At 45.8% G+C, this 16,544-nt stretch overlaps 1 protein-coding gene across 1 annotated transcript in view; it reads left to right on the forward strand.

The window, feature by feature from the left end:
* Nucleotides 1-16,544, forward strand: part of BOD1L1 (biorientation of chromosomes in cell division 1 like 1) — a 301,369-nt gene that overhangs the window by 107,272 nt on the left and 177,553 nt on the right. Inside the window, exon 10 of the mRNA XM_069202707.1 lies at nucleotides 8,926-15,841. Coding sequence (XP_069058808.1) covers nucleotides 8,926-15,841 — 6,916 coding nt within the window. The remainder of the gene's footprint in view (nucleotides 1-8,925; nucleotides 15,842-16,544) is intronic.

A 16,544-nucleotide genomic window follows, 5' to 3' on the forward strand; every position in this document is an offset into this window, starting at 1 on the left:
CCTCTTTTATATTGGAGGAGGCCTTGCTGGGTGGTTGGTGCGGCTTTTCCCTACGGCAGGTGGGCCCCTTCTTCACCTTGGCAGGTGGCGGAATAGGCTGATCCTTGGCCTCACTAGGTGGCACACTGGCAGCCCTGATGGGTGCCGCCCGCAATGTTGCTGGACTTGCAGAGACCACAGTGCTCGAGGATTTTGTGGCTGAGGTGCTGGGCTGGGATCTGGACATCCTGGCCCTAGGGGAAGGACGGGGGGGAGGTGTAGGGAAGAGGTCAATGTTAGCCAGGAAAAGTTTCTTTGACACATGGAGGGGGTTTGGGAGTGGAGGAAGAGGTAGTGGTTGTAGGAGGTGTACGTCTGCTGAGCTTGGGTGAGGGTGCATGGGCTGGAGGCTGTTGTGAGGTGGATGGCTGTTGAGTGGGTGTGTGCCTGAGTTTGTGTACTTTGGGAGCAGGGCTCACAGACACACTGGGAGAGGACACAGGTGACGTGTGCATGGTAGTGGGAATGGTGATTGCACGTGAGTAGTGTTTGGTGATGGGCGTGCTGGTTATGGAGGTAGTGGCTGAGGATGTAGTGCATGCAGGTGTGAGTGGAGACAAGACTGGGAGGGAGGTGGAGGATGTGGAGGAGGGGGACACAGTGGAGGCAGTGGATGTTGGTGTGTCTGCATGGGTATGGTGCTTGTGCGAGTGCCTGTAGGATGTGTGGTGCTTATGTTTTCCTGAGCCACTTTTGTGTGTTGATGTGTGTGCATGCTGGTCTGATGGTGTGCTTGGGATAGGCTGAGGTAGATGGGATTAGGTCTGGGTAGTGGAAGTTGGAAGGGGGAGGCTGGACACAGGGACAATGGCTGCCATCAGTGCGGAGGCCAGAGCCTGAAATGCTCTCTGTTGGGCTGCCACGCCAGAATGAATGCCCTCCAGGTATGCATTTGTTTGCTGCAAATGCCTCTCGACACCCTGGATGGCATTCAAAATGTTTGACTGCCCAACAGTGAGGGATCTCAGGAGTTCAATAGCCTCCTCACTGAGGGCAGCAGGGCTGACTGGGGCAGGGCCTGAGGTGCCTGGGGCAAAGGAGATGCCCACCCTCCTGGGTGAGCGGGCACGGGAAACACGCTGAGGGGCTGCTGGGAGGGGGGGTGTCGACTGTACCTGTTGTTGCGGTGGGCACAGAGGTGCCCGCCACCGCAAGGGAGCTCCCATCAGAGGAGGAGTCGCTGTTGCTGGTGTCTCCTCCTGTCCCCGTCGTGGAGCTCCCCTCGCCCTCCGTCCCACTGGTGCCTTCAGACTCTGTACATTCACCCTCCTGGGCCATGTGGGTTGCAGCTCCCTCCTGCTCCGGTGCCAATGCTCCTCCACCAGATGATGCTAATGCACACAAGGACAGGGTGACAAAACAAAAAGGGGGGGAAAGACAGAGGAGACACATGGTCGATGCCAGCAACAACACCACCGTTGGCGGACACAACACACAGGGAGCAGCCCTATGCACTAGGCCATGCACTAACTGTACTTTGGAAAATCACCTGCCCATGGGGGACAGTGCCTAAGCCCATTTGATGCACACCTGGAACCCACAGGAGCCTGACTAGGTGTAGATGGCCACTACCACTTTTGGGGTTGGAGTGCCACAGAGCCTGCCTATAAAAGGACCTATCCTAGCACGTTTGCCCTGGCCTAGGGGAGCCCACAGGGCACTTCCCCCACCCAGACACCTCATACAGCGCACAGAGTCAGCTGAATGTGACTGTACTCACCCCCTTGTGGCTGCTGTGATAACCTCAAGCGGCCATCCAACTCAGGATATACCACCGCCAGGATCCCGTACATCAGTGGGGTCATGGTGTGACGGGCACCCCTTCCACATTGGGAGGCCATCCCCAGCAGGGCATCCGCCGTCTTCTTGGTCCAGCGGCGCAGGTCCTCCCATCTTTTGAGGGAGTGTGTGTTCCGTCTATGGTAGACCCCCAGGGTCCGCACCTCCTTGACAATGGCACGCCAAATACCCTTCTTTTGGTGGGCACTGACCTAGAGGAAAAGTGAAGTAAGAATGGATTTTACTCCCCCGTTCGGTTCTTCTTAGTCATTGGGCACAACTTCCCACCCTGGCCTAGAAACACATACACTGACCATCCTCACATGCTGGCCTCAGCCCACCCCCCTACCCATGTATCTTCCATCCACCCCACACATTTATGTCCCATCCATAACGCTCACAGTGTACTCACCTGTTTCTCTGGAGGACCGTAGAGTAGTGTGTACTGGGGGAGAACCCCAGCCACCATGTTGTCCAACTCCTCCGCGGTGAAGGCAGGGGCCCTTTCCCCAGACACTGTAGCCATTGACGCTTCCAGACTCAGGTCACAGCAGCACTTGCAGTGTAGGTCCTCTCCTGTTGAAGGTCAGGTATCAAGTGAGTGAAGAGATAGAAAATGGCGGTTACGTCCGCAGCGGTGCGTAGCGTCACCGCCGGCGTACATCATCATTGGCTCCTGCAACCCATAGGGCCCAATGATAACCAATGCTGAATTGCACCGCGGTCTTCGTCCACCTACCTCGACGCTGCACAACGCCAGCGCAGTTACCTCATTTCCCGTTTCCCCTCCTTATACGCCAAGCAGCCGCCATTTCGGGGGTGCCACATGGCAGGGCAACTAACTGCGTCACAGCACTTTTGGGCAGGAATACGGACAGATAGCACCACACACCGATTACATCACAATTGTTACAGAAACCCTTGTGCAAGCTATGTGGTGTCTGACCCTCTGCTCACCCTTCTCCTCCATAGGGCACATTCGCTGGGGCAGATGATGAGATGGCGTCATCCTCCGGTATACAGACCCATGGTTAACCTGTCGACAATGGAAGACAGACACATCATTATCACCTACAGGCTTGATCGTGCCAGAATCCAGGAACTGTGTGCCCAGACCTGATGTCAGCTATCCGCCATCACACAGTAATCCCCCCTCTAGTGCAGGTCCTGTCAGTACTCCATTTCCTGGCCAGTGGGTGCTTTCAACCTACAGTGGCCATGGCATCAGGGATGTCACAGCCAGTGTTCTCTAACGTGTTGTCCAGAGTGTTGTCTGCCCTGCTGAAACACATGCGCAGCTACATCGTTTTCCCTCAGGTGGAGGATTTGCCCACAGTGAAATTTGACTTCTATGCCCTAGGACATATCCCCAACATCATTGGTGCCATTGATGGTACACATGTGGCATTTCTCCCACCCCGCAGGAACGAACAGGTGTACAGAAACCGCAAAAGCTAGCATTCCATGAATGTGCAGATTGTGTGTTTAGCAGACCAGTACATCTCCAATGTGAATGCGAAGTATCCTGGCTCAGTGCATGACGCTTACATTTTGAGGAATAGCAGCATCCCTTATGTGATGGGGCAACTCCAGAGGCACCGTGTGTGGCTAATAGGTGAGCCCAAGGTCCCGACACTGTTTGAATAAGTGTCTGGGTATAGGAGAGTCCCTAAGGGTTGGAGTATGTCTAACAGTTGTCCCTCGATATTTTCAGTTGACTCTGGTTACCCCAACCTGTCATTGCCACTAACCCCAGTGAGGAATCCCAGGACAAGGGCAGAGGAATGCTACAATGCGGCACATGGGCGAACTAGGAGGATAATAGAGCGGACTTTCGGCCTCCTGAAGGCCAGGTTCCAGTGCCTCCATCTGACAGGTGTCTTCCTATACTACTCACCGAAGAAGGTGTGCCAGATAATCGTGGCATGCTGTATGTTGCACAACCTGGCTTTGCGATGCCAGGTGCCTTTTCTGCAGGAGGATGGGCCTGATGTTGGTCTTGGTGCAGCTGTGGAGCCTGTGGACAGTGAGGAAGAAGAGGCAGAAGAAGAAGATATAGACAACCGAAACAACATCATCATGCAATACTTCCAGTGAGACACAGGTAAGAGATTGGCACTGCTCCTCTCATATCATACTACTGTAAGACATTGCATGATTCTGCCTTTTCACCTCTGTGTATGGATCCTGAGAGTTCACTTTGGCTTTCCTTTTCACAGATCTGGGTACCACTTTCTGCCTTCTGCTATGTTTACTGCTCCCCAACAACTGTCGAACATTGGTATGTGAAAATGAGCATTAACATTGCTATTTGTCAGTGAGGTTGTAATAACACACTTGTGAAATTACAGACTGACTCCAGATCGTTTTGTGATTCAAGGGTGTTTATTTAAGTGCTATTCATTGGAGGGGTATGTGCAATGGGCTGGGGTGATGGCGTGTCCATGGTGGAGTCCAGTCTATTGGTATCACAGGTGCATAGTCCAAGGGGGCATAGGAGGTGGAGTAATGGCAGTTCAAGGTTGTCAGGGTGACATAGTGGGACAGAAGGGTGACAATCAGGAGAGTCTTATAACCTGGCGGGGGTCTTGGCAATGTTCTCTGTCTTGTGCCTGGATCTCAGGGACCGTTTGCGGGGTGGGTCTCCTTCTGCAGGGGGTGGGGTGCTGGTGGCCTGTTAGTCCTGTGGTGGGATCTCCTGTCCACTAGCGCCGGCGGACGTGGAGGGCTGTTCATCATTCAGGCTAGTGTCAGGGGCCCGGTGGTGTGCCACTGCCTCCCTCATGGTGTTGGCCATGTCTGCCAGCACCCCTACAATGGTGAGCAGGGTGGTGTTAATGGACTTGAAGTCCTTCCTGATCCCCAGGTACTGTCCCTCCTGCTGCCGCTGGGTCTCCTGCAACTTGGCCAGTACCGTGCCCATGGTCTCCTGGTAATGATGGTTTGCTCCCATGATGTTGGAGAGTGCCTCGTGGAGAGTGGGTTTCCTGGGCCTGTCCTCCCCCTGTCGCACAGCAGTCCTCCCAGCTTCCCTGTTATCATGTGCCTCTGTCCCCTGAACCGTGTGCCCACTTCCACTGACCCCAGGTCCCTGATTGTATTGGGTTAGTGGTGTTGCCTGGGGTCCCTGTAGTGGTGGACACACTGCTAATTGACGTGTCCTGAGGACAGAGGTATGGGCCCGCTTGGTTGGTGGTGGTGTTTCCTGAGGGGGGAAGTTCAGTGGTGGTTTGTGACTGTGGCAGGGGAACCGACTGTCCCGAGGTCCCTGATGGGCCGGGCTGGTCATCTTGATCCAGGCATGCAGAGCTGCTGTCGTCACTGTGGGCCTCTTCTGTAGGGGGACTGGATGTTGCTGGCACCTCCTGTCTGGTGATGTTGGGTAGGGGCCCATTTGGGGTGTAAATGCATAGTTATTGTATCTGTGTGTGCCATCTTGTGCAATGGGTAAGTTACCCTTTACTTCTGTGCTTGCATTATTGGCTTGGCCCTTGTGTGATTAGTGATTTTGTGGCCTGGGTGAGTCTCTTGACTGGACATGCTTTGGTGATTGGTGTCCATGCATTGGTGTTACATGCAGGGCTTGTTATTGGGATGTGTGGGTTGTAATAGTGGATAGTGGATTATCTGGGTTGTTGCGGTGATGTGTGTGAGTGTAGGGGTGGGAGTTTGTGATGGCATGCAGGTAGGGTGTGGGGGATATAATGGTAAAGATATGACTTACCAGAGTCCACTCTTGCGAGGCCCTCATTATGCATGATTGCCAAGACTTGCTCCTCCCATGTTGTTAGTTGTGGGGGAGAAGGTGGGGGTCCACTGCCAGTCCTCTGTACAGCTACCTGGTGTCTGGATACCACAGAACGCACCTTCCCCCGTAGGTCGTTCCACCTCTTCCTAATGTCATCCCGTGTTCTGGGGTGCTGTCCCACTGTGTCAACCCTTTTGACAGTTCTCCACCATAGCTCCATCTTCCTTGCAATGGAGGTCTGCTGCACCTGTGATCCGAATAGCTGTGACTCTACCCGGATGATTTCCTCCACCATGACCCTGAGCTCCTCCTCAGAAAACCTGGGGTGTCTGTGAGGTGCCATAATGTGGTGTGGGTGATGTGTGAGGTGATGTTTGTTGTGCTGTGTGATGTGTTGGTGTGTGTTCTTTGAGGTGCCTGGATGTTGTATGAGTGATGGTGTTGTGTGCCTGTGGATGCTGGTGTACCGCCAATGGTTTACTGCGGTTGAATGACCGCCGCGTTGATTCGTGGGTCGTGATAGTGTGGGTGTATTCTTGTTGGCGTGATGGTGTGGGTTTTGCTATTGCCAGTTTATCACTGGCCTTTGGTGTGGCTGACTTGTGTGGGTGTCTGTATTGTGGCAGATTACGAGATGTGGGTCGTAATACCCGTAGCGGATTTCCGCTGCGGCCACGGTATCTTGACGGCCGTCAGCACGGCGGTAAGTGGGATTTACCGCCAGGGTTGTAATGAGGGCCACAGTGACCGCAACTCATCTGTACCTCCAAAACGTATTCTTGTTGGGGGACCTTAACATATGCTTTGGCAAGTAGAACCGAACCACAACCAGCCTTGAGGCTTTCAACCTCCAACAAATTGTTGCTGAGCCAACTCACTCGGCTGGACACACTGTGGATGTCACATTTGCCACCTTGGGGTAGGCTGTAGTAAAAGGCAACTCCCCTGTAAGTTGGAGTGACCACAAGGTCCTCTGTGACAACATTTCAGAGATGCCAAAAACCACAAACACTCATACAGACAATGTAAAAAACTATTCCACCACAGACTCCCTTTCCATCTTGAAAGAACCCCCAAAATATGCAACCTCAACATATAAACACCTTCAACAAATGAATCTCCATTACACTAGAGAAACAGATGCTGGTAAAGACCACTTCCAGTGATAACCACAAAAGTATAACACACGGATTAATGACAACATCAAAAGAATGAAAACCCAACTTAACATAATACAACACAAGTGGAGGAAATCAAGAAGTAGAGCCAGCAGAACCAAGCACAAAAAAACACAACACTAATCCACAATCATAACTCAACCTGACTGCCCTTCTAAGATTCTTGCTGAATTCCGCAAGTGCGAAAACAGAAAGTCCACAAGCTGAAGACTTCTCCCTGTGCATGGAATTGATCCAAAAAAAGAGAAAATTGCCTTAAATAAAACCGAGCACCATCCCAACATGTGAAAGTGACTTGATGTCATACAAACAACTGGGCTTCAGGTCAGACAGATAGATTCAACCATCATATCCATTTGGGATGACCTAAAATTCACAGTGGGCAAAAATGGAGTGTCCGCCCTATTGCTTCTTGATTCATTAGCTCATTTCACACTTTCCACTACCGCATGCTAATAAAAAGACTTTACCATCGTGAATTACATGAAAAAGCTTTAAGATGGATTGCTTCTTACCTCAGAGACAAAGATTAGTTTACCTTTCAACATTCACATCAGCTTCTGGTGCCCAACACTGTGGTGACCTGCGTGTGTTAATCATATTCCCTTTACTATTCAATATCTACATCAGCATTTCTTAGCCTTTTTTTATTTTTGTCTACCCCCAGTGAATCATTACTGGGAGCTGGGATCCCCCAACTAGGCAAGTTCTTGGAACCTCAAAACAGTTCACAAAACAACAGAAACAAGTGTGCAGGTAATGAAATATTGTACTATGATCGCCAGAAATACCATAAAAGGACCCGCAGAGCTGCTCAAAGCTGGCAGCTTTCTGAAAACCATAAACTGCGCGTCTGTCTCTCACACCTCTTCATCCACCATACTGCTAAGCACTGTGTCCTTTAACATGATAAGCACTTCTTGGTGGTCATCATGTACAACATGGAAACTCTGCCTACATTGGAACAAGGGTAGCGAGTACTATTGTAGTAGATCTTCACTATGACATATTTTTCCTACTTTTATTAAGACTTGAGAAAGGTCAAGAAAAGCCTTAATACTCACCTCTTCCACTCAGCTTTTGACAAAGATCTCCCTTTATGCCAAACTCTTCAAAATGCAATCCACTCTCTTTAATCCAGCCATCAATGGCTGGTTAATGACGTTTTGACTATGCCCAAGGCTTATTCATTATTATCTGTCATATCAGTCTGCCTTAAGTGCAGTAAGGTTTTAGTCTCAAATTGACAATACCACCTCCTGACCCTATCTCCCATCTTGTACCTCCAAATTCATCCTGATGCTGCTGTTGGTCAGATGAGATGATTCATATAATAAATAAATTCAGTATCTCTACTTCACAAACCTTCCTTCGCTGCCACTGATTGAAAATGTATGATTCACTGGATTTACTGCATTGGTTGTGTAAATGTAAAGCATAATGAGGCAGGCACTCAGGCTATGAATGTCAATGTCACAATCTGCATCAAGTGGTGTATTTCCCTCTATTGGCTGCCACCTAACCTTGTACATTTGACATCCTAATCGTTTTCGGTAGAGGCCATGATATCTAACTAATTTTGTTTCCAATTTGCATTTTAAGGTACCTTCTAGGCCAGTGGTTCCCAACCTTTTGACTTCTGTGTACCCCCACTTTATCATTTCTGGAACCCCTACTGAATCATTATTGGAATCCGGGGACCCCCCCACTAAGTCAGTAGATCCAATCATTCCCGACTTTACAGCTAGATAAGGGTCATGTTGTGATTTAAACCTCGTGAGCAACTTTCAGCGAATTTAATTGAGATTCTATTCAACCTAGGCTGAAAAAGAGAGATTACTGAATGCTGTACTGACTGTTGTTCTTCTTAAGCAGAGGATTTACATATAGACCTACAACTCTAAATCACTCTTACTGAACTAAAGTAAGCTTTTGGAAGCCTTGTTTTATGTATGTTTCAACATGTTACACAAACTTCACCAAAAGCTACCATTTCAGGTCGTCGAAGAATATGGTATGATTAAAGGACAGTAGACTTACAAGATGTAGCATGTTGCCATTTTTTAACCAGAAAACATCTAAAGTCTTATTGTTAATATTTTCAATAAAAATTGTTTTATGGAGGAGCTTGCTAAAATGTCCTGTACTTACGTTTCTGCTCCTGTTTTTGTTGAGTTTTAGACATTCGAAAAGCTTTCATCAACCTCAAAGGATCCAAAGCATGTCAGAAGTGATAGTAGCCACTCAAAATCCAGCAGAAGGTCAGCTGAACCTCAACATATCACAGACGAGAAAAAAGATGACACAAAAATAGAGCGCGAACAAAAGAGAAAGACCTCTTTGCTTGAAGGAATTGCTGACGAATGTGAAACACGAGATGCAAAAAAGCGTGTTGACAGACTGGAGTCAAATAACGAAGAACCGCAAAAAAAGAAAATTAGTTCCAAAACTGAAAAACTGAAAAAAGAAGGCAATCATGTAGACTCACATACTTCTAGGAGTGCAACTAAAAAAGACTTGAAATCTAGTAGAGAGAAAGCGGCTAGAGAGCGAAATCTTTCAGATGATAAATCCTCCTCTAAACATAGGCACAAAACAGATACTGCGCAAAAGGCAGTAGAAGACCTAGACAGCCGTTCCTCTGAGCGAGGATTAAAAGGGGAGGAAAAGCAGAGCAAATCTTCATCTGATGATAAGACTGACAGAAAAAGTAAGCATAAGAGTGAAAAGAAGCCATTGGCATCTAGTAAAGAAGGAAGAACAGATGACAGCATGTGCAGAGAAAGCAGCAGAAAAGAGAGAAGTATTTCAACAGAAAAATCAAGGTCAGAACACAAGTCAAGGAGATCTATTGGTGAATCTAAAACACACAGGAATTCTCAAGGACGATTAAAAGAAAGTTCTAGTGCCTCACAAAAGAAAACTGAAACACATTTAGAAGAGAAATGTGATTTGGACTCTGCTAATTCAGACAGCAACTCAAAGCATGAAGAGAGTCTCCATAAGGATAGACGAAGAACAAAGAGCTCTTCAGAAGAGAAGTCTTTATTGAAAAGCAAGTCAAAGAGTTCAAGTAAACCTTCTAAATCAAATGACTCTGAATCACATGAAGTCACCCAAAACCCAGCAAAAGACACAAATTTGCCTGGAGGTGACACCAGTAAGACGAGCGAAGACAGTGTTTTGAAAGAGAGCATTGTTTCAAAGCTACAAAGAATAGCATATTCAGGAATTAGTTCTGAGAAGGAAAGTTGTCATAAGATGAAACATCAGTCTGGTGATAAAGCCAGTGAACGATATAAGAGTGATCTTCAGGATCTGAGCCTTTGTAAACCAGACAAAAAAAATTCTACTGAATGCAACAAAAGTAGAAGTTTAAAACAGTGCAGTAGGGAAATAAGAAAAGAAGAAACCTGTAAATTAGAAGACAAACCGTTGGAAGAAAGCCCTGACAAACTACAAGGAGGCAGTGTGGCCTTAGCTAAGAAAGCAAATAAGAAAAATATATTAGATTCCAGAAGAGAAATTATACCAGCAGATAAAACTGTAGAAACACCACAGATACCTACACTTAAGACATTGGATGGAAATGTCTTAGCCCATAAGAACCTCCTTGGAAATTGTGAGAGTTATTCTTATTCTGAAAAAGAGTCTGAACTAATGGAAATTGATTCTGTAGAAGTTCTTACAAATGTTTCTAAAAGCAATGGCAATCTGCCAACAGATAGTATCTTAGATAAAGGTGAAACTGTTCTGCACATTTCAGCAGACCAGTCTGTAGACCGAGGTGAATTGAAAGCAGCAAAAGCTATTCTTACTTTAGAATCTCAAGTACAGTGTAGTAATAGTTCTACAAAGCTGTATAGTTCTACCCAAAATGTTGATTCTAAAGCCTTAGGGGCAAATAATTGTTCTGAGAAACATGTTATGAAGCAAGGGATTCATCAAGCGATCAAACAATATGCAAAAATTAATGCAGTTCCAAATGATGAAGGTATGCATGTACAAGGACGCCCTATATCTCAACAATCTGAAAAAAAATCGAGTTTAAATAAAGGGCCTACGTCTTTTGTAATTAGCTCCTCAACAAGTACATCTGTTGCAAAGAGTCCTACAGATGAGGAAAGAAATTATGAATCTTTATCAGGCAGTGGTTTAGAAGTAAATCCTCACCTTGAAAAGAATAGGATTGTTTTTTTAACTCATGGTTTGTTGGAGAATATTAAAGTTGCGAAGGAGGCCGGTAAAGAGACATGCGAAAAGGAAAGCTTTGAAGGAATGCATGAAGTGGAAAATAGCGATAAAGCTTTGATTGGACTTCACACAGAAGATAGAGAAATTGTGAAATTATCTAACGCAGAAAAAGTAGCTCATGATATAAAGGCTGCTGTAACAGGGATTATATTGAGTACAAACACATCTGGGCCAGAGCAGTCTAGAATGGATGTGGGTGCAGAGATAGATGCGACCATTGCTGAAAATAAGGGTACAAAACCAAATGTATACTCTGAAATTATAGGTAAAGCTGATTCTGAAACAGCCTGTAAAGTGGAGGCTACTGTTACATCGGAATCGGTAATGGAATGTGGCACATCTGTTGATGTGGGTACCACTACAGAGTCAAAGGCTTGGTTGTCTGTTCATTGTTCAGAAATTCTGAAAAGAGACCTTTTGACTGGTAGTGTTGCAGAAGGGAGTGGTATACTTGTCAATGAAGCAAGAACAGAAACCAGTCCATGTCACAATAGTACAGAGAAGGATGAAAATGGTGTTGTTGACAGCAGGACAAAAGAAGATACTTGCTTCAATACAAGAATGGATGCAGAAAAAAAAAAACACTCAGGTACTGAAAGCAGGGAAGCTAAAATTCCTGGGATACGCACCAGTCCAGAAAACAAAGTTGAGAGCACTGTCATTGACCTAAATGCAGATAATGTTATTGGGACATTGAGACACCCTGCAAAAGATGATGAGGCAACATCATCGTCTACTGTAATCGACAATAGTATAGGCAGAACGAAAGATACATCTCCTATGATGAGTGCAGAAAAAGACAGTGAAAATGCTGCCAGCTCTTCAGGCACTGTCACAGGAAAAAACATAAAGGACAGATTTGTTGGTTCCAAGACAGCCACAGAAAAAGACACTGAGAATGCGGCAACCTCTTCAACCACGTTAGCAGACAGAAGTGTATGTAAAAATAAGGTTTTGTGGTTTCTGAAAAAGGAAGGTGAAGCTGCTTCATCGTCTTCTAATACTGTGATGAGCACCAGTAATAGCAATAACAAAGAAGATGTAGAAAGTGAAGTAGCCATAATGTCATCAGAATATGATGGTGAGGATTCAGCAACTTCTTCAGGGTCTTTAGTTGGCACCAGTACTTGGGAAATAAAAGTTGTCAAGCAGTGTTTACAAAATGAAGGTGAAGAAGCTGCATCATCTTCAGAATCCATTATGAACACTAATACAGAAGAAAGGGCTGCATCATCTTCAGAAACTATAGTAGAAAGAAATGCTGAACAAAGAGCAGCTACATCTTCAGGAACTGCGACGGGGACAAACACAAGAGAGAGAGCTGCATCCTCTTCAGAATCTACATTAGACAGAATCACAGATGAGAGAACTGCATCCTCATCAGAAAACATGGTGGAAAGAAACACAGAAGAGCGAGCTGCTTCTTCTTCAGAAACCATGGTAAACAGAAATACAGAAGAGACAACATCATCTTCTTCAGAAACTGTGGTGGACAGAAACACAGATGAAGAGCTAACTGCTTCCTCTTCAGGAACTATAGTGCATGAACACACAGGAGAGAATGCTGCATCCTCTTCTTTAATTACAGAAGACCCTCATACAGAAGATCATACAACCTCCTCTTCTGAAATCGCAGTGAGTAGACACACACAAGAACGAGCTGCATCATCTTCAGAAACTGTGGTGAACAGAAATAGAGAAGAGCGAACTGCATCCTCTTCAGGAACCATGAATGACAGAAATGCAGAAGAGAGAACCACATCCTCCTCAGAAACCACTGAAGGTAGAAACACTGGAGAACCAGCTGCTTCCTCTTCGGAAAATGTGGGGGATAGAAATGGAGAAGAGCGAACTGCATCCTCTTCAGGAACCATGAATGACAGAAATGCAGAAGAGAGAACCACATCCTCCTCAGAAACCACTGAAGGTAGAAACACTGGAGAACCAGCTGCTTCCTCTTCGGAAAATGTGGGGGATAGAAATGGAGAAGAGCGAACTGCATCCTCTTCAGGAACCATGAATGACAGAAATGCAGAAGAGAGAACCACTTCCTCCTCAGAAACCACTGAAGGTAGAAACACTGGAGAACCAGCTGCTTCCTCTTCGGAAAATGTGGGGGATAGAAATGGAGAAGAGCGAACTGCATCCTCTTCAGGAACCATGCATGACAGAAATGCAGAAGAGAGAACCACATCCTCCTCAGAAACCACTGATGGTAGAAACACTGGAGAACCAGCAGCTTCCTCTTCGGAAAATGTGGGGGATAGAAATGGAGAAGAGCGAACTGCATCCTCTTCTGGAACCATGGAGGGAAAAAATACAGAAGAGAGAAGAGCATCCTCTTCAGAAACCACTGTTGACAGACGAACAGAAGAGCATGCTGCATCCTCTTCAGAAACCTTGGTTAAACTAAATACAAAAGCTAGAACAGCATCATCTACAGTATCAATTGTTGATGCCTGTGCAGAAGAGCGAACAGCTTCCTCATCGGGTACCATGATTGACGGAAACACAGAAGAGAGAACAGCTTCTTCTTCTGGAACAGTGATGGATAGAAGCTCAGATGAGAGAGCAGCATCCTCTTCAGGAGCCACAACATATGGAGGAACTGAAGAGACAGCAGCATCTTCTTCAGGAACCGCACTGGATGGTAACATAGAAGACCGAGCTGCATCTTCATCTGAGACAATCTTGGCTGGCAGTGCAGGTGAGAGAACAGCAAGCTCTACGGGTTCTCTGATGGACAGAATCAAAGAAAAGAGAGCTGAAGTAGTTATGATGTGCACTCAAAAAAATAGGGAAGATGCAACAAGTTCCTCAAATACATCAAGCGATAATGTTGGAACTGAGACTGACACACCCACAGCAATGCACAGAGTTGTTGTGTATGTAGAAGATAATGAAAATAGTATTGGTGAGGGAGATCTGGGTAATTCTAGTCATGTTGCTCTTAGAGAAGGTGCCAGTGTTTCTTCTGCCACAAATGTCAAAGGAAGTGATTCAGGTCTTCCCAGTACACGTCTCAACATAACTCAAAATGATGATGCACAAAAGCTGACAATAAATAATGAAGAAATTACAGATACAGTGCAAACTGAGACCGTTGTAATCCGTGACCACATTGAAGACAAAGACGATGCTGTAAGCAGTGCTGGCTCAGAGGAGAAACATTTGAGGTTCACACTGGGAGTGAGGCAACACTTTGAAAATACAGCTACAGAACTAAGTGAAACAGAAGGTGATCGCACTGTGACTAGTGCGGGTACAATTGTGAGCATACCATCTTTGACATTTGAAAATTCAGGAGAATCTGAGAGCAATGTGTCCTGTGCAAATCTTGAAAAAGTTGATGATGTTGATGGTGTGAGTTGTGCAAATGGTGTATATCCAGTAGAAGCTGCTCTTTTTGAGGTGGAAAAAAAAGAGAATGAGGCTATTGTGGCTGCTGATAACCTACCAGAACGTGATTTTGAAGGTGCCTTAAGTGACAAATGTATTGAAAGGGATGAAGCAGATGCTATGGCTAGCAGTATTTTAGACCACCCGGGACAGATAGAAGTACCTAAATTTGGTTCAGAAGAAGGTGAAAGTGCAGTAACGAGCACAGGAATAACAGTCGAAGAACAAAGTGGTGGAGTTGCAGCCTGTACTGAAATTGGAAGTGAAGACTTTATGATTGATTCAGGTGTGGAAGAAAAGGATAAGGGTAACCTGAATATGAAAGATGTTAAAGAAGGTAATTTGAGTGAAGATGACGAGAGTGCTATAACCAGCACAGGCACTAAAGAAGATGAAGAAGGTGAAGGTATTGTCACTAGTACAGGGACTGGCAATGAGGATTCATCATCTTGTACTGGAACAGAAGAGAATGTTGTTGTTCCAGATATTGCAGGAGTGGAAGAGCCAATGCTTAGCACAGGTTTAGATCAGAATAAAGATGAGGTTATGGTGACTGCTGCAAGTGTGTGTGAACAACAACCTTTGCATACAATGACAAGTGTAACTGCTGAAATGGAGGTTCATGTGAGTTATTCAAGTGCTAACAATGCAATTGAGGATGCAGTGTCAAGTGCAGACCCTGAAGAACTTTATATAAATTCATCTCTAACTTCAGCTTCTAAAAATAGCCAATGCATGATATTAGAGGACAAGGAGAACTTCCATGAGACTTCCTTGACCACAGTAGACGATGATGAAAATGTAATTGCTGTTGCATGCGAGCAGGAAAATACAGAAAGTTCCTCAACTGCCACAGTGTCAGAAATTGTAGAAGCCACCCAGATTCGTCCAGAAACTGAAAAGTGTGAGGACCTCATGTGTTCTGCAAGCATAAGAGAAGGTGAAAGTGAATGTGCTAAAGAAAAAATAGAAAACAGCATCGTTTTAAGTGCAACGGTGGAAGCTGAGGTCTCTGTTTCGACAGAATTTAAGGATGAGGTTCATCAGTCACAGTGCCATGTAAATGAGGTGGAGTGCATCACAACTGGCAAGAATACCAAAGCATTTGATAGTTCTTTAATTAAAACAGTTGTTGATTCTAAATCATTTGAAGCCAATATGCTTGGAAATATTGCTAGTACTGAAGCCACCTATCAAAAATCTCAAACTCATTCTTTGCCTGTTGAGGAGACATTGATGCAGGAATCTCTTGGAAGTCAGTCAAGTGGCAATACTAATCTTCTAGCTAAACTTTCATCAGAACGAAATGAAGAGCAAAACTCTAACTCTTCCCATTCCATTATTCAACAAGATGATTCTTCTAATAGAAACAAAGCAATTGATGGCCACAAACAGCAAAACAAAACTGAACCCTGTGATCCAGAACAGAAGATATGCAAATCTGGTAAGATTTTACATTGCATGATTAAAAAATGTGAAATTTGCATCCAAATTTTCAGTGACAAATATAAATGCTGGTATCCTCCAAATGCAAATTTGATGGTAAGATGCAGATAAAGGAAAATAGGGGTGTCTAAAGGATAATTGAAAAGAGTGCATGCAATATGTAGCAACTCAGTAATGAGATATCAACGATACATCAGTTTGAGGAAAAGTGAGACAGTTGACGTTTCACCTGGACTTTATCCTTTTCAATATCAAAGGTGCTTTGACCATGTAGTCAGTTCCTGGCAGTCAGGACAGTTGTGACTGCTCCTGCTTGTAGGTTGGACTGTCACAGTCACATTGATTGTCGTGCTTGCGGGCTGTTGTCTGTGCTGGCATAGAAAGCCAGGTCAGGGTTGTTATGAGGAAGCTGGGAGACCTGGGAGCTGATCCTAGACTTGGAACAGCTCAGGTTACACTTCCAATATTCAGTCGACTCTTTTGGGATGTCCCATGCTTCAGGTGCAGCTGGTTTCTCCTCCTTGGGCAGTTATCTCCCTGAAGAGTCAGGTGTTTCATCCACTCACTCAGTGGGACAGGCAAACTCCTAGCCACCAGACAGACCCACAGTTCTTACAGCAAGAATGTGCAGACTTCAGGTGATATCCCCTAACCTCTAGAAGACTGGTGGTCATGGACACCGGCCCTGAATGTCAGTAGTT

This window comes from Pleurodeles waltl, chromosome 1_2, assembly GCF_031143425.1.
Source record: "Pleurodeles waltl isolate 20211129_DDA chromosome 1_2, aPleWal1.hap1.20221129, whole genome shotgun sequence".
NCBI lineage: Eukaryota > Metazoa > Chordata > Amphibia > Caudata > Salamandridae > Pleurodeles > Pleurodeles waltl.